The sequence below is a fragment of the Oxyura jamaicensis genome, chromosome 3, assembly GCF_011077185.1.
Source record: "Oxyura jamaicensis isolate SHBP4307 breed ruddy duck chromosome 3, BPBGC_Ojam_1.0, whole genome shotgun sequence".
Classification (NCBI taxonomy): domain Eukaryota; kingdom Metazoa; phylum Chordata; class Aves; order Anseriformes; family Anatidae; genus Oxyura; species Oxyura jamaicensis.
In genome coordinates this window covers 3,048,650-3,067,234 of record NC_048895.1, presented here as the reverse complement: position 1 = coordinate 3,067,234, position 18,585 = coordinate 3,048,650, and the positions used below count along the sequence as shown (strand labels likewise).

Genomic DNA, 18,585 nt, shown 5'->3' with positions numbered 1-18,585 from the left:
TAGATCAAGATGATTTTCATGTAGAGACACAGCTTACGTTGCGCTTTTGTCTAGCGCAGTCATGTAATTCAGTAAATGTACATCTCTTTACTTGTGTTAGTGGTAGTCAGTATTTAATTTTGGGGGTGGGGGGTTGATTATTAAAGGGGCTAAGCTTTATATAAGAGATAGTATCTGCCTTGTGATGGGTTGGAGGGAGAATATCCTAGAGAGACAATTCAAAGTGTATTAGCAAGTTTTACCTCTAATTAAAAAAGAGAAGATTTGAAGTGTATTAGCCTGTTACACCTCTAATTAAAAATATAATGGGCTGCAGAAAAGGCTTCAACCTTGACTGATTTGGGGTTGCAGGTGCTGTGTATTTGCAGATGAAAAGCATGTCGGTATGGACTTTCAGCAGGAAACTAAGCCTTCCTACTGCCAGGTAGCCTCAATCACTGCTCACACCTTGAGAAGCCTCTGGCTTTATTACTGTTCCTTTTAGGAAAAATAAAAAATTAAAGAAGCTTTTAAGCATAGCACAGATTTAGCGTGTTTGAGTTAGTAATCTAAGAAATATGTGAAGTTTCTCAAGCACTAATTGCATATAGTACCTGGAATGATTTTACTCCTCTTTCCTCCCCAACCATTGAAAGTAAAAGCAGTAATGAAGGTTGCAAATTGGCTGGCTGTTGTGAATTACACATCACTTCCTTTGTGATATGTAAAACTTTAGTTCTTTGACCTAATTTAAGTGTGGGGCACACACTGTGTCATATTCAAATACTTGTACACAAAAATCCTAGTTGGATAAGTTTTAAAGTTTTAGCAAATTTCTTCCACCAAGTGCTGCCCTCCTAACAGCTGGGGAATTCAAAGAAGAGTTCCTCCTTCATTTTAAGCAGATCAAAAAATCCTGGTGCAAACATAATTAGTTGAGGTGGGAGAAGGTACATATGAAGCAACAGCAATACTAAAAAAGCTTGTCCTTTATCTCATAATCTGACTAGCTGAGTCCATGACAGTGCCTCAGGAAGGTAGATTCTTGACTATTAAACATTGGTAGGACTCGTTACCCTCACGTGGGTGCATAAATGTTGCTAGCATCTCTGGAGTCCGTGGTGTGAGTCACGATCCAAATTTTCTCAGGCCTGAATGACATTTTGATCTCTGCTTGATGCTTGCCAAGTTTTTTTGTTTGTTTTCATAGAATGTATCTTCTCTTGCCTCCTCCCTTTCCAAGGAATCCTGCCTTGTCATGTGCCTCCATGAAATACCATTTGTGTGTTACGCTGAATTACAGTACTTTGGAGATTTAACTGAGGCTTTCCATCTTTATGGTCATTCCATTATTTTATACGTGATAAAATGATGGAGCCTACTGAGGAATAAAGGTTTATATAGCTGAAATATCACCTATCTAAACAATTCTTTCTTTTATTATACACTCGTAAGAAGTTCATATTACTTTTACAGGGTTGTCCAACTTTCTCCAGTGCTACAGAACTCACTTTTTCATCTTTTCCTATCCAGAGATTGGTAGAGTGATGTTGCAGAACAAGTAGCCACTGAGCTGCTGAGTTCTTTTTTTCTGTCCTAAATGGAAATTTGAATCCTCCTTCATTCCCCAGAGGCAGCTTATTGCTTTTTACAGTCTGTTGAGAAGAAGGAAGACCAGCAATGAATTTTCTTTCTGGGCATTTCTCAACCCATCTGATGGAGGAGTGTGTTATAATTAGTTTCTTATCTTTATAAAACTTTGTGATATAATTTTGAGGTAAAGTTTGAGCGAGGTGGGAGTAATGATTTTTCCACTTAGAGGAGGAATGCCATAATTCTCTCTAAATAAATTGTATTTGATTGACTGCAGTTTTATCAAGACTTCTATTTCTTTAAACTGTTGTAGGAAAAAGGAGTGTCAAAATACTCCCAGGAAACTGTAGGACAATTTAATATCGCGTTAAAATTACTCAGCATGAAATGTGAAATAATATCTCTTTCCCTATTTCCTACCACGATAGCTTTTTCCATATGTATTTTTAGTTCCCTCATATTGAGGCTGTGTGTTTGTGGAGATGACTTTCATCTTTTCACTTCTTGCCTAGGAATGTGCATGCCTTTTGGTGCAGGTCTACTTTTTCTTGTATAGACTTCTACAACCATGTATCCAGTTTCTCCTGAAAGAGAACCATCTGTCCCAGCATGCTGGCCAAAGTGACTGGGCTAGTATGTAATGGTTTTTTTTTAAAAAAAAAAAAAAGTTACTTAGGTCAGCAAGCAGATGCTTGCTTTGAACTCTGATGGGCCTTGCCATCAGTCTGGGTGATAAGGTGTGCAATAATCTTAGACTGCTTTTTACCTTTACACAAGAATGGTATAGTAAAAATGTCAAAATACCCAGATACCCAGTTCACTGATAAATATATTTTTAAAATAGAAGTTTGAACCTTTTGGGCAGTTGCTGAAGCTACTCAGCAGAACGTATTTCAATACTACAATGTATTTTACAATTGTATTCGTCTTCATTGTTGTGGGAAGCACAAATCAGAGTGACATCTTAAACAAAAAGTCAGTGATTATGTCATAAGTTTTAAAACTTACTTACATTTAGTATATACTTGCTACTTGCTTGGGTGCATTTATACTGTGTAAAACTGTCATGAAACAAAGGCAAATCATTGTAAATAACTCATTTTGTACCTGTTCCAGTACTCTCTTCTGTAGAAAATCAATTTCAGAATATGAACCAATATCCACTGAATTTTCCACAATAATAATATTGATAATAAAAGAGAACTTCATTGAAGAGAAAAGCAAATCAAGAGCATAAAAGTCTCATACTGTAAGAAACTGCAGAAATGGATCAAAGATTTGACAGGAAGTTTAATGTGTACATAAGTAGAGGCTGACAGGAACATGCTGTGTGTGTCAAAGGTTCCAGTGATGGAAAACTGAAACATAGCGCTCACTGACCACAGCATGAGCCCTGACACACATTGTAAATAACCCAAAGATATATGACTGCATTAAGCAGTAGACTGGTGTATTAACAGCAGTAAATCTAGAACAGCAGAAATGGTTGGCATATAGGACTTCCTCTGATTAATATTTGTAACAGACTAAGAAGAGTATTGCAGACCTTTCAAGCTGTAATTCTTAAAATACTGTTAGAGTTTTCTTTTCTCTTGTAGAGTTGCGTATGTGGATACTAGTCTTACCACAATCAAGCTAAAAGCTGAAGACTCATGTGGTCGACAACATCTGATCACTCTGAAGTTAAATGCAAAGGTGAATTTATCTGGGAGAAAATACTTTAAGGCTTCCTTGAAAAAATTGATTTTTTAACTTATAAGGATTTCAGAGTTGGTTGGTTTGTTAGCATGTCTGCTGTTAGCATAATGTTTTTTGAGTCTTTTGAGATTTTTTTTTCTAAAAAGTAGAGTTTTCAGACTTTATCTGCATTGAAAATTCATAATACATTATGCTTATTCCGTAGGAATCTTTTTATATGAGGCTGTGCATTATATGAAAAATCCTTTATGATATTGCAATTATTTTTTTGTATCACATACAAAACCACTTGGAGACTTTCATTATTACTCAGTCCAGGGACTGAGCAACTGACAAGAATAGAGGTTGTTGGGTTGCTTCTTTAGCAAGTCTTACTGCATAAGCTGTAGAGATAAAGGTTTATGACAGACTGACTACAGAATTGAGGTTCTTATATTAAAAAAAAAAAAAAAGGCTTTTTTAGTGTAAATAGTTGGCTGATTTTGACAGTGTTTACAAACCAAGTCCATGCCATGTGTAGAAGCAGTAAAATTATTTTTCCTGATACGTAGAACAGAACTAAAACTGTAATATTTCTGTGTAGAATTTCTCATTTTAAGGCATGAATCTTTAACAGACATCCAGTCTGTATGATGATAATTGTATGGTGATTGCTGTTATCTTCAGTTTAGGGAAAAAAGTGGATGCAAACACTACCTAAACATTGGATTTTGGAACTACCCTTGATCCATCCCGTGGGATAATCATCTTGAAGGGATGAGGACTGGGCACAGTGTTGTGAAATTAAATTTCACCTTTACAGACTTCCTATATTCCTTGGAAAAAACAGAAAAACAGGAGTTTTTTAGTTTTATATAAGACAAGTTATTTTACCTTAGAGGGAAAAAGGAACTGCCAGGGAAATGTGGTTGCAGAAAAGGATTTTTTTGTTTTTTTAAGTATACTTATATGTGTGTATATTTACACATACAGAGAAGTGAATTAATTAATTTGCTAGTCGTTAAGCTGTTAAATACATTATGTTAATAAATGATGGAAAATATATGCCAAGAAATGAAATTGTGATCTATTTAGTATGCAAGAAGAAAAACCAGACTGTATTGTCATTGTTTAGAAGGGAGCTGCTATCCCCATGCTTAGTATGAGCTTTTTCTTAAGTTTATGGTGACTGAAGTTAAGTGAAAGACTTTTAACTGTTTGTAAATACAGAAGCACAGAAACAAAATACAGTCTAATACCCATTTTTACCAAGTAGTTCAACACTTTTATATGCTGGTTGGTTCTGTTTATCTTTAATTTATCGTTGTTCCGTAAGGAGAATTGAGATCACCTGTTTTCTGTTCTTCTAAGAACTTGCACATTTTCTTTCTAGTAATAAAATCTGTGAAGTTGAGACTCCTGGTAGCAGAAAAAAGCACTTTCTATCAACTAAAGATACAGCATAATAAAAAGACTAGATTATCCAACTTGTCTGCTCTTACAAGTAATCATCAATCTTTTCTTTTTTCCCAAGTGATTTTTATGATGAAAGGATCAATTGTTTGTCCTTTTTAAACTGTCTGGCATTTAAACTTGCCACAAGAGAAAATTTATATGTGAAACATGGTTTTGTTGACACGAGGATTTGATTTTCCTTGATATACGTATTTCATTCATTTGAAAATACTTCAAACTATTTTTTAAGGGATTTCTTTTGCTAACATGCTTTAACAAAATTACGCTTTATTATTGTTATGCTGTTCTTTGACTAAGATTAGTATGAGAGCTAAACCTCTTCCCCGAGCATATGTTGCTGACTCTTGTATGTGTTCCGGCAGGATGGTTAGTTCAGCCTTGTCCTTGTGGATGCCATACAATAGAAGGAGTTTATAAGCATGCTGATGATGTTTTCAGGAAAAAATAAAAATAAAAAACACACCACTTCTATAAGTGATTTAATAAGTTATTTTTCATAAAGTTACGTATTTAGGTATTTCCCTAAATATCCCTTCACTGTCATTCTTAGTGGTTTGGATGTGTTTTGAGGACTTTTCATATGCTTTCTCAAATGTTTCCTCTTGCTGTTGTATGAATGTGCTTTGTGTTAGGAATTGTCCTTTAGAACTCTTGCTGTCTATAATCTGCATTTGTAAAGTATCTAGGAAACTTGGTGCCATCCAAGTAAATCTAGAGGAATTGAGAGTATCTTATCATAGGCATATGTATCAAGTCATTTGCTACGCAATATTGACTTTTGTAAATGAATAGGACTGTCATAAGAGGATATATTGTTTAATTCTCAGTTTACGGTTTCTGAAATAGTTTTCAGTTTAATTTGGCTGAAAATGTCTGCAGAAATATTTCTCCATTCACAGTTTAATGCATGATCTAGAGAAGTTTTCTGAAAACAAAGTGTGCATTTTTGCAAGGTACAAAACCAAATACATTCGTTTTATTTATGAGATTTCCTTTTGCTTTACAAGAGAAACTCATATTTTAATTCTTGGAAGTGTGTTGGGTGCTTGCCATTTCAGATCCCAAGAACTCTAATAGCCTCTGCAATAATTTGCATGCCATGTAGTAAATGAGATGCTTTGATGGTAATTAAGTGAATGGCTTGGCGAGGGTTATTGAAAATATTTTTTCTAGATAAATTCAGCTGCGTGCTCAAAAATACAGAATATAAATCTTTGCTTTATAATTGTTTAAATTGGTTTGAAGAATAATAGGATGATTTCTAACATACAAATTTAAATGCAACTGTAATGGCACATGATGCCATTGATATGCTCTGGTATACTGTTTTAAAATACTGTCTCCTGCGGAGTCACTTGCCTTGTTTTATACAGGATTTCACCCCGCATGCTCTAAAAGCATTACACTAAACATATGTACAGAATCACTGTTGCATAGTGCTTGGCAATTAGCTGGTACACGTTACAATAGTATAGTGTTAAGGAAAATTTGACTAAGAATGCAGATAAGGTGCTGTCGGTATTTAAAAAAATAATAAAACATTTGTAGAATATGTTTGCAACCACTTGTTCAAAGGCATCCCTCAAATGAGTGCATAAATGTATTTACTTATCAAGAAAGTAAGAACGTAATTGGTTAATGCTGCTGGTATTTTAACTGGGGTAGCTCTAAAACTAATCCTACAGAGAAATCGGTCTGCCTTAGTTTATTCTAGGCATACCTCTATATATTGAAAACAGGTTTATTTTTATGCAAGCACTAAAGTATTTCATGAAAAATAATACCAACATTACAGTAAAAGAAACTGTAATAGCTTTTGTGGCTGTACGTTTCTAAATTGTAACTGCCTCCTGTCCAAATTAGTTGTTTCAGCTCTCTTGCTCTGTCAGTGTTATTTAACTTGTCTGCCACCAATCTGATAAAATAGTAAATATTCAGGTAGGGAAGTTGTCTTCAGAAAGTGGATATCTAACCAAAAACAGAAATGAAGACGTCCTAAAAAAAATGCATGTTTAAACAAATTTCTGTGGAATGCCTAAATCCACCAGATTATTACTAAAATCAAGTGAAGAATGGATGCTCTTGGGAAGCTATGTTTTTTTTTGCTCCTTGCCTTAGAGGGCAATTGGAAAGTAATTACTGTGGAATTACACTATATATAAAATAAAGAAGATTCCAGTAATTGCCAGGTGTCTGGTATATAATCGCATTATCTATACGTAGAAATGTGTTTTGGATAGAGAATGGTTATGGGAAGAGCAGAGCTAAACTTAACTTCTTTGTTTTTATTTCTGAGGAAGTTGGGACTTTTTTCATATTTCCCCCCAAGTAAGATTTTCTATAACGTTCTCTTGCTTTGGCAGTTTATGCAATGCTAATACAATTTTTATAACACTTCTGTGTCTGTCATTGGAAGGTCGCATAGGACTGAAAGAGGGAATTTCTCAGATGAATAAGATTTTGTATAGGTGTTATTTTTAAAAGACACAGTTTGTTTGTACCTAGATGGTTCTTTCCTTTGCTGCTTTACTTTTCAGAAAATACTTACTCTCCACAGGGTTGATATTGGGATAATGAACTGTAATATTTTTACACATGTAATGGATGGTAGATGGTTATTGTTGGATTTATCAAACCTTTCATTTTTGTAGCTTTGATTTTCTTAACAGAACTATTTGTTCTTTTCCTAATGGATGCCTTTTAATTTGGGGCAGGCAGAGCGAGGGACCTGTTAGTTTTAATTTTGTGTGTATGTTCATTCATCTCTTTCTACAAAGTTTTGTGCTTATTTTGCTTTAAGTTTCAAAAGAAAAAACAAGCGTTCCAATCAGAACAAATATTCTAGTTCTAATTCTCGACTCATAAAGGGCTTTTTTGTTGTTGTTGTTTTAAACTTTTATATCCACTACAGGTAACTGAGGAACAAGAATGTTGCATGGGTAACATTAAGATTCTATTAAGATGCTGTCAAGATGCCAGGAAACATTTTATTTTTTTTTTTAGTATTTGATCTTTTTTGTCTTAAGTTCTTTTTTAAGATATCTTTGCAAACACTGAGCACAGGAAACTGTGATTCTCCTGCCACTATTAAAATCTGTTATTAAAAAAAACTGTTTACATGTAGGTTTCTTAAAAAGATAATTATCATTTATAACTATTTCTGAAAATTCCTTGCATATTTTTCCTTTGAGAGCCAAGTTCTCAAGATGCTCAAAGTGCTCATATTTCATTATCATATTTGGCAGCTGAGTGTTGGTCTGACTTTATATCACATTTTAAAAAAAGAACTGTGTTTTTCTTCTGTCCCTCAGTATCCAACAGAACCACCAGATTGCCTTGTGGATTTTCCTGTTCAGTTTGCTGTTTCCTGGATGCCACAGGTAAATTTCTGTACTATGCATCCTTCTTTAGTAATTATGATACGTATGCGAAGGTAGGTGGTAATGATGTGTTGGACTTCGTAGCTCCAGATTTTTTTCCCTGTGTGCATTTTACCTTCATACCTGCTTATGTAAATGTAAAATTGAACTCTGTATTCCTTCTGATATTGTTTTTAGTATTTTCCTTGCCATCTAGATACACCTCGCATGTTTTATGCTTTGCACTCATATTGGCTGTTTTTCTCATAAGCTGTTCATACAGCTGAAAATTCATATCTTTAGAAATTATATTGGGTAAATATATGCACAATAAACTTTTTATATAGAAAGAAGCACCTTCTAAAGCTGACAGCCTTTTAGAAAAATGCCAGTCCCCCAGTTCATTATCCTATATAGTTTCCATAAGGTAATAAAACTTCAGTTATAGTCAAAAGAACAAGGAAATACTTAATAGAATTCCAATTTCATAGTTTAACAGTTACTGTCAATATAGAGAACCAAGAGTCATTGTCTTTTTTTTAGTCTTTTTCTTTATATTTCATTTATTTCTCTTCCTTAATAGAGCATGTGTACTTGATTAAATGGATTTAAATGTGACCGCTTAGTTGTAAGTTAATTTGAATTATCTCTAGAAAATAGTTGATGTTTAATTTCATTTAGTTCAGGAAAATAGATTTTATATAAGTGATGGCATGTCATAAATCTAACTCTTGTGAGGATTTCTGACCATCAATAAAGCTTGTCTTGGTGCTATTAAATTTATATAGGGAACATGGTTGAAAGTTTTGCATCAGAATAATTTTAAGATGAGCATATAATTTTGACTGCAAAACTCAAGGTTTTGTGTATCACCGTAGATCCTTCAGTTTGATAGCTTGAGGAAATAATTTCAAGAATGAGCCATTGCAAATGAAAAACATGCTTATTGTCGTGTGTAATTTTAGTTTTTGATTCTGTGCTGTGGTTTTGAATGATTTAAATAGATACTGTTGTTCCCTTAGATTGTACCGGATTTCATGTACTACAGGCAGGATTTCAAGTGCTGTTTCTTATCCCCAGTGTTATCCATATGTCTAATATTATTTTATTAATTTTTATATCAATGCAATATATGTTGCCTCAAATTAACAGCATTTCAAATATCCTTGACAGTTGTTGCTGCTCTGAGTTTACTGTTAGTAATTTTGAAGCTACCAGCTGGATTTATGTCTTAATAAAATGTTCTTGAAAAACATAATATGAAGCAGCATTCTTTGACAAGTTAAAGATGTAAGCAAACACATTAATATTGACACTATAAGAAAGTAAAAATCTCCTGTTAAAACATGCGGCATTCCAGAGCTTGATATCTTAAAATCTTTCTACAGTTAGAATTACCTATGGGTAATGTGTTTGAAAACACAAACAACAGAGGTAGGTATGTAACTGAAGACATATGTTTTGAAATCATAAGGTACTAATTCCAGCTGCAGATAATCTGCTATAATGTTGGACCAAATACCAACAGCCTGTACGTTAAGCTGATAACCTTGTTTCAGTTGTCCAGTCTTTTTTCAAAATTGACCTTGTATGTGAGTGACACAAACCTTACACTTATGGAAAAAAAATGTTGTAGTAATTGCATTTCATACACTATTTAAATTTGTTTTTATTCTCAAAATGCATGGAAATCACTATAGTGAGCAATCTTGATGCCATGGTAAAATAAGGGTTAAACGTAGATAAAGCAATTTAGCAGGTCCTCAAGTGGTTGCAATTTTTTTTGTTCCTAAAAGGGTGAGAGAACACACCATACATACCTTCCATTAAAATAACATGAAGTTTTGATGGGTCTTTATTTTTAATATTTGTTGGTCATCTTTAAGGTAAAGACTGACAAGGCTTAACTGAAATTGAGCAATTGCACTACTATAATATAAACTCCTGTGAAAGAAAGTATAAATAGATTTCAGGTAATTGATTTTTTTTCCCCCTGCTGTTGCCTATTTCAGGTTCTTTTCAGTGCTCATGGACTTTAAACTTGAGGGGTTGTTGGGTGTCTCGTTTTTTGTTTTTTTTTTTTTTTGGTATAATAATAGACATGGCTTTATGGCATCCATATTAAAAATGGGTAATTTTCCTTATGGTCCCTGTCTTCCTGCTGGGTTGATAATGTTTTGATGTATTTTTCTTTTGCTCTGATGAGAGGTCTGCTGCTGCTGCTCTGACATATTCATTTGGATGAATAATTATAACTTGCACAATGTCAAGCTGAAGATGGTAGGGTTTTGTGCGTCATGACAAGCCTAGTAGCCAGTGCAGGTGTCTCACAGCATGATCAGCAACAGCCAGTGTATTCTGGCTCAGAGGAGACATTTTAGAGTAGTAAGAAATCAGCACCAAGGGCAATGCTGCTGCTGCTGCTGCTACTGTTATAAGTGCCAAATAAATGCAGAGTGCTTCTCAATGACAAGTGCAAGAACGTCTACTTATTTCAGTTACATTCTTTTTCTAAATAACCAGATAAATGTGCTGTCTAGAGATTTTAGCATAAATGGAAAGCATGGTTCTGCGGCTTCAGAGCATCTATATTCTGCTGCCCTCACGTCAGGGTATTGTTTCTATACTGACCACTGCCCACCTGGTTTGCTACATGAAGGTCAGGAGAGTGGAAATTAATGACTAATGAGGTCATGCAGCCAGCCAGCCAGCAATGAAACAGTAATACAAGATTCGGAAGGTATAGTGATATGAATGAGATTATTCTTTAGCTATTTTGATGGAAACACAGTAGAATGTATCGTAATTGCTTTTTTTTTTTTAGCAAAGGAGCTTCACAGACCTCCGTTCTATGTATCTATCAGTACAAAAAATGGAGATGGTTGACAAGACGCTTTATAAAGATTTGAGAGTGTTGTGTCTCAGTTGGACTTGTGCTAAAAAGGAAGAAAATTATTCAACTTCAATTTATAAGTAATAAATAGTAGTCCAAACAAATCTAAAGCATCATACATTGCTTAGATAATACAGCCGATCCCTTTGCCAGCCGAACACTGTTCACTTTATTAAATTTTATCTGTGAATACATACAACACCTAAAGTTGAGGTTGCTTTAAATTTTCCACTAGGATGCTTTGCAGTTATTTTAATTTTGTTGGATTCCTCAGGATAAGCAAATTTTGTGTTAGGAAGAATTAGCAAAAAACAACCAACCAACCAAAAAAAAAAATCCACCAAACCTCGCAGTAAAGATAAATTTTGTTTGTGTATTTTTTAAACAAATGTTTTGATAAAATGCACTGTGTCGATCATAATTTGAACATTCTTACTACCAATTGGTTAATATTCAATCCATCCAGGATTTGGAATGGGTGTTTAAAGTTTGGCAAGAATGTTACTATGTATCGTGTAGCACTTCTTTAAAGTCACTGGCTCTATAAATAAGAACAAAGATTAGAGTGACTTTTTTTTTCTGTTCCTTCTTATTCATTTAATTGAAGGGAAGAGTGTAATCCAAGTTATTGATAAGCTGAGTCTTACAGAACAGTGGTTGTAAACCAAAGTGTTTGAATTAGAATAAACTAAAAGAAAGAATCATCACGAGGACCAGTGATGAGATGGAGGTGAGAGTGCAGAGGATGGGAACAAAACCACTGCAGAACTACGTGACACTCTTCACTGGTAGAAGAGAAGTTACTAGGATGAGGCCAGTCTGCAGAGAGGCCGAAAGGACAAAGCTCAGGGGTAAGAGGAGCAGCAATCGAATATGTTGCCTTCTAGGTGGGTCCAGGATACCTGATTTTTACTGACCAGAATAAGTGCTTCATCTACCAGTTGCTGAAATAAACGGAGCATAAATGTAGTCTGATAGCAGAAATAGTAAAAGTTTGGTCAGTTTTCTAAAACTGCTAGGGAACCATGTTGAAGTCAGTATGTTTACATGCCTGCTTTCCTGTAACATAACCAATTTAGTTAGCCCAGTGTCTGCACCTACCTGTTTTCAGTTGATAAGACCATAAAATCGTGGCTCTATAAATTAATACAGAATTGTTCAGTCCAAAGGATCATACTGGTGTATTGGGTAGCAGTATATATCAGATTTTTGTCTCATAGAGCCTAGCTGGATATATGCTTTGTTGAGAGAAAACTGACTGCTGAGTCACACTGCATTCCTATCGTAAGTCATCACTGATTATATTCTTTGTTTTCTACACTCACAACTTGATATGTGAAAAATCTGGAGAAGTGTTGAGTGTTTGCAGCTATGACTATGGTCACTGGAGGTGATGCTCTAATGCAGAGAATCCTTTAAAGCCTGCTGAAGGGATCTCGAGCTGAGTGTTCCAAACTAAGGTTTTCTCAGTCTCTTATTTTTCTGTATGGAAACTCAGAGGGAGGTCTTCTAATTATGCATTTTGTTGGTAAACTCAGTAATGTTTTTGGGCTGCTCGGTTTCTGTGGTGGTCATTAAAGAGAGCTGAAGGGACCTGGATCATTAAGTCAGGCAGTATCTCTCTGCCAAAAACTTACCAGGCTCCCACCTGAAAGAAACGTGATGCCCTGGGGCTGGAAGGCACTGTCAGGACTCAGTGCTGTGATGGAGAGGAACCCAGCTCTAGCTGTTGGCTTTGTGTGAGTCCACATCTGATGGGCTTTCCACCAGCTCTAGCTCTAGGTCCCTTGTACAGCAACAGTAATAAAACTGTGGGTAATAATCACATCCTCTCTTACGCTGCTTTGCTAGTCAAAGCAAGTGAAACTTTTGACTTTTCCTACTGATGGACTCTCCATTCCTTGTAAGAGAAATGTTTTGTCTTGGATACGATTTGTTCGTACTCACACAAAGGTTAAGGTAGGAAGGGACCTCTGGAACCCCTTTCTCAAGCTGGGTACCTGGAGCAGGTTGCCCAGGACCATGTCCGGGTGGAAATATCTGTTTTCTCGGGAAGATCTGGTCAGAATCCTGTGCAGTGTTTCAGCCTGAACCGTGCATTCACTAGTGCCTTCTGTGCTGACTTCAGAAATTCCCCGTCACCCTACAGACTGAGGGGGCATAGCTGCAAGGGGATCACTTTCCAGCCAGTGCAACAAATGTAGGCAATCCCATAGAAAGAAATAACGTGGTTCAGTTAGAAAAGATTGTGATATCCACTTGCACAACAACCTACATTTAGGTTTTGTGACTATTCTCATGCTCGTAACAGTCCTAACCTCTGCTAGCTACTAATTACTGCTAGTACGGGAAGCGGGTGTCAGTGCCTCAGTAGTTAGAAGTAACATGCAAGGTTTATATTAGACATTAAAATTATCTTCATTTTGTTTTAAGCTGTTGTGAAAGATTAAACTGCCACAATGTTCTTTATGTTCTTATAACGTATGTTTTGCCTGATGGTCATGGAAACCTAATAATTACAGAGGACGGAGTAACTAGTTCAGTTTTGCTAGTGATTTTTAGAGTCAGGTGGGTAGCCAGTGATGACATCCTGAAGTATGAATGTCTTGTTTTTCAAATAATATTTTACATATTTCATACAAATTCTAATGCACAAAGGTTACCAAGAAACAGAGAGTTGGTGCTGTGTGATATTTTTAATGACTGTCTTGGTGATGTGTAGATAAAAAAAAGAAAAAGCGTGACAGTATTTTAGAAAAGAGTGTTGAGCAATGACCAAAATTAGTTGGTTAATCAAATAAAAAGATAAAAGGGAATGTTAGAGTTTCCATGGTTTGCATGACAAACATGTGGTGTATTTAAATAGCTATAGATGCATTTATGTATATAGCGGGAGACAGCTGGCAACATCAATGAAGCATGCAAATAAGATCAAATGAACAGTGCATTTTAAAAAAAGATTTAACTACCTTTTTAAGGAACATCATTGAAAAATTACAATTAGTATTAAAATTAATTGGATTTTAAAACTTATCTGTGGGTTATAATCCCTTGATGTTTCTTTTTCCTAGTGAAACCCTTTGAATTCCCAGAAGATAAAGATAAAAATGATTATTAGAGGATTTATCTGTATGTGATATAGAAAAATGTAAAAAATCAAAATGGAAAGCAACTGTTGCAAGTACCAGAAAATTATGCTATTAATTTAAGTGTCATCAGAGCACAAAAGATCACATTTCAGGACTGTGTGAAAATTATTAAAATACTGGAAATAATAGTACTTAAGATGAAGATATTATACTCTAAGATGTGGTTAAGTGACTGACACTATTATATCACTTCAGGTATTATAAAAGTAACAAAATGCTTTTAAAGATAATAAGCGTTACATTTTGAGATTGGCAGTATTCACACTTTTCTGCTTAAGTGCTTTCCTACTTTAATTTAATAATAGCAGGAAAAAATGTAGCATTTTATTTCGAAGCTGCACCATTTCTTTCTAGAATATGTATGCATAAAATATAAAAACTTATTACATATAAAAATCATACTTTTCCAATGGGAAAATATATATATATAAAATTACTTCTTTCTGTCCAGGTAAGAAAGGTAGAACATAATCATTAAATATTAAAGGAGACCATTTCATGTATTTTTTCGTGTTACTGTTATTTGTAGAAAAATACCTCTTCAGAACTGATTGTTTAATTTTCTTTTCATTTTTCTTTTTTTTCTTTTTTTTTTTTCCCTACTTGATCTCCCTTCAGTGTCTCCTTTTACCATTTTTTGACACCTTCACTTTTTCCTGTTGTAGCTTCATCTATCCGCATGAAGCCTTGTTTTGACTGCTTGGTCTTCTCCCACTGGTCTGTTCATGACACTTCCGAATTCCTCCACTCGTTCCATTTTACATCGGACTCAGGCTTACTTCAGCTCAAAACCTGTATGGAGTATTACTCCAAATAAAGCGCATCTCTTGCCTCCTTGCTTTCTTCACCTCTTTTTGGTTCCATAAATTCAGCTTCATGTTTTGTACCTCTGGGCATCTGCGTTTTGAAAGGTTGACTGCTGAGTGTTTTCTCTACTTGAAGAAGCCATTTCCTGTAGAAATAATTACTTCTTTTTTGCTCAGTGATGTTTAAAAGACTTATTTTGCATTGCTGTTCTGTCTGTTGTCCTGTATAATCACAGATTTTTTGATTCCATCTAATCCACTCTCAAATATTGAAATCCCTTGAGTGTAATCCTCTGATTATTGCATGGTTTCTCCTTCTCTTACCATATTTACATGGTTTGAAATCTAATGTTAAGTACCTGGTTTAATGCTGCTTAATTTTGAGACCTTTACGACATTATTTGGCTATACATCATAGCTTTTTTTTTTTTTTTCCCCAATCTACCTTAGTTTAGTGGGCATTTCTCTGTGTTAAATCTTTGCTCAGATGAAGCAGAGACAAACTATCATAATGTTAGAAGTTTAATAGTAGATGATGCTGATTTTTACTTAACTTTTACAGAATTTTGTTACAAGTTATAATGGAAAGGAATAGTTGTTACCATTTTTTAGAAAAGTTTCCTAAAAAAAGGAGTCTAAAACACTTTCAAATCCAACTATAATGTATGTATATCACAACGTGTTAGAATTACCAGGATTAGAGAAATTATTTGTACTCCGGATACACGTGCACTGAATTTGTGGTGTTTCAATTAAAAGGAAAAAAAAGGCATTATTATATAGGGTTCAATATTTTTTGGTACCATACAATAATTGGATAGATACAAGATTTTAACACTTGTTAAATTACCTACAGGTTTTTTGTTTGTTTGTTTTAATATTCTGTATAGCCATAGATAGAAACTGTATAATATGTTTAAATTTCTTCTTTTCCTAGAACTCCTTAATAGACATCCATAATCAGTTCCTGGCAGCATTAGAATCACTGAAAGAATTCTGGGATGCCATGGATGAAATTGATGGGAAGACATGGGTGCTTGAGCCGGAAAATCCCACGCGGAGTGCTACATCGAGAAGAATTGCAATAGGTACAAAAAGATTTGAAGGAATCACATGGGTATCACATGGTAGAAGTAAAACTCAGGTTGCTATTTGCTCTGCTTATCTAATCAGGTTACGTAAACTAAAAGTAAGACTTAAAAACACAACTCTTAACTTTGTATTTAAAAACAAACAAAAAACCTACGTTCCATCTGAATACAGAGCCTGTTTAAGAAATTGTTACGACTTTATGGTGTTCAATATAAAATGAAAAATTCTGCTGGAAAATATTGTGTAGCTCTAACTTTATGAGCTCAGAAACATGAGGACTTGTGTGCTACCTCTAGGAATTAGTATTTGTAAAAATAGAGCTTAAAAGAAGCCCTTCTCTCATTCATTCCAGCATTTTAATGGAGTTATTGTATTAGATGGATCCTGTCCAGGAAGAGTGACAGGAGAATTAGAAGGAAGTCCAAAGGCAGAAAAGCCGGGAAGGTGGGTTAGGTAAAGAGTGAGGTGGAGGGATTTACTACATTGATTTTACTACTTAAACGACTTAATGCTAGCTTTGCTCTTGTCTTTTTGACTAGAAAAGATGATGAGGAATTAATAACATTTACATCTCTATTACCTTTAAAATATCACTAAGATTTCAAATTGATTATAATGTTAATTTAATTTCATTATTCAAAAATAAATCTCTATGTGTTAAGACTAGTGTCTGATATTTTTTTTAATAAGTTGATATTTTTAATTACAGTCCACTGAAATTTAAATAGAAAAACTTTGTACTGATGTTTTGTACAATTAATTTGGATACCTACCAACTTCTTAATTATTTGTATTCACGAAAAAAAATCCTGAAATAACTAATTTAAAACTTTTCTAAAATAGTGAATGTTTCAGTTTTTAAAGTTACTGATTGCAAAGAAAAGCTTCACATATGATTTGCTTTCTCATTTTAGGGAACAACGTTTCAGTGACCATAGAGGTAGATCCCAGGCATCCAAACATGCTCCCCGAGTGTTACTTTCTTGGAGCAGATCACGGTAAGCCAGCAGACATAGGCTGTTCATTTCCTTTTTAGAATCTGATCTCTGGTGAGGAGATACTAGTGTAAGCTATGCCGGGCTCCTGGGGTAAACTCTGCTTAAGCGGAGCTAGGAATTAAGCTGTGTGAGTAGGAGAATTTTACGCAGTAGATGCTGTTGGTTTTTTTAACAGCCTAAATCCCTGGCATGCTGCTTTGCTCTGAGTGATGCTTTTCTCAAGTGCTTTCCTAACACAGTTTACAGGGAAGTCTTTGTCCTACAGATTACGCAACCATGTTTATAGTTTAATATAATTTTCTTTATAAAAGAATCTACTACATATGTCCTAGTAGTAAGTGAAAATATTTGTCTTTTATTCTACTTCCCACGTTTTTTTGCCAACTTCTTAAGGGGAAATAAATCATATCTTCAATAGTATGATATTTTAAATGCTAGTATACCGAATTTTTAAAACTAAGGGCAATCACTGACTTAGGTGTCTTAAGTAATTAAAAAAAAAAAAAAAAAAAGCCAACAACAAATGCTCCTTGCCCTTCAGTGCTGAAATATGAGGTAGAATTGGGGAGGGGACAGAAGAGGATCCTAAAGATACTATAATGAATATGTACATTTTTTGTAGTGGTTAACCCTTTGAGAAATAAGCTGAACAACAACATGCACTTGTGGTAAGCATCTTTAGTAATACAGATTTAAAATTAAAATGGTGTTTGCTGTTCTTAGTGTTGACTTTTTTCTCCCTCTCTCCTGTTTGCAGGGACCCCAAAATCAGTTTATTACAAAACTTGAGAGACGTCTTAGAAATTGATTTTCCATCTCGTGCTGTGCTAGAAGAAAGTGTAAGTTGCTTTTTATTAATGAACAGTTGTTATTTCTGAGTAAGTAAAATTTAAATGGTCATTTTATAACTGCCAGCAAAAATAAGAGACTTAGAAGAGAGGTAATTGGATTAATATATTGTCATAAGGACTTCTGAACTTCAAGCAACAATTGTCAGAGCTTGTTAACCTTTGATTAGAGGTGCACACTTTCCTGTGGCCTTCATAGCAGTAAGGCGATTAATAACAGGCTTCACTATTAAAAGGGAAAGAGGAAGTTCCAGAGTAGCTAATGAGATGTGGAAAAATCCAAACATTCTGTTATGGATGGTGATGACTTAAGTTCTAATTAGGTAGAGCTGCTTAGAGGGGACAAGAGGCCATCCAAATACTGGTGCATTTCAAACAAACTTGGAATTAATTTTTGACAATGCTGCAACACTGGATTACTAGCTTGGCTTTCACTCGTGAAATTTTTAAAGTAATATCTGACTGTGAGGTCTTGTGTCTAATGCCCAAATACAAAGACAAATTGTGTTTGACGAAAAAGAAATGGTAAGGCCCCAAACAATGAAAACGCTTGTCAAACTAGATGTAATGCAGTGAGAAGATAAAATATATCCAAGCAGTCTTGTATGTTCAGGAACTACTCTCGCAGTTAAGACCATGATGTTGTAAACATGTTTAGTAATTCTAAGTAACAAAAAATGCAAAACCAAAGCCAGATAAATGAAAATGTTTCTGT

General features: G+C 34.7%; 1 protein-coding gene across 1 annotated transcript in view; it reads left to right on the top strand.

The window, feature by feature from the left end:
* Window positions 1-18,585, top strand: part of FANCL (FA complementation group L) — a 28,908-nt gene that overhangs the window by 9,142 nt on the left and 1,181 nt on the right. Inside the window, exons 6-11 of the mRNA XM_035321597.1 lie at window positions 3,171-3,267; window positions 8,037-8,105; window positions 15,870-16,020; window positions 16,939-17,022; window positions 17,645-17,690; window positions 17,780-17,861. Of these exons, the coding sequence (XP_035177488.1) occupies window positions 3,171-3,267; window positions 8,037-8,105; window positions 15,870-16,020; window positions 16,939-17,022; window positions 17,645-17,690; window positions 17,780-17,861 (529 nt within the window). The remainder of the gene's footprint in view (window positions 1-3,170; window positions 3,268-8,036; window positions 8,106-15,869; window positions 16,021-16,938; window positions 17,023-17,644; window positions 17,691-17,779; window positions 17,862-18,585) is intronic.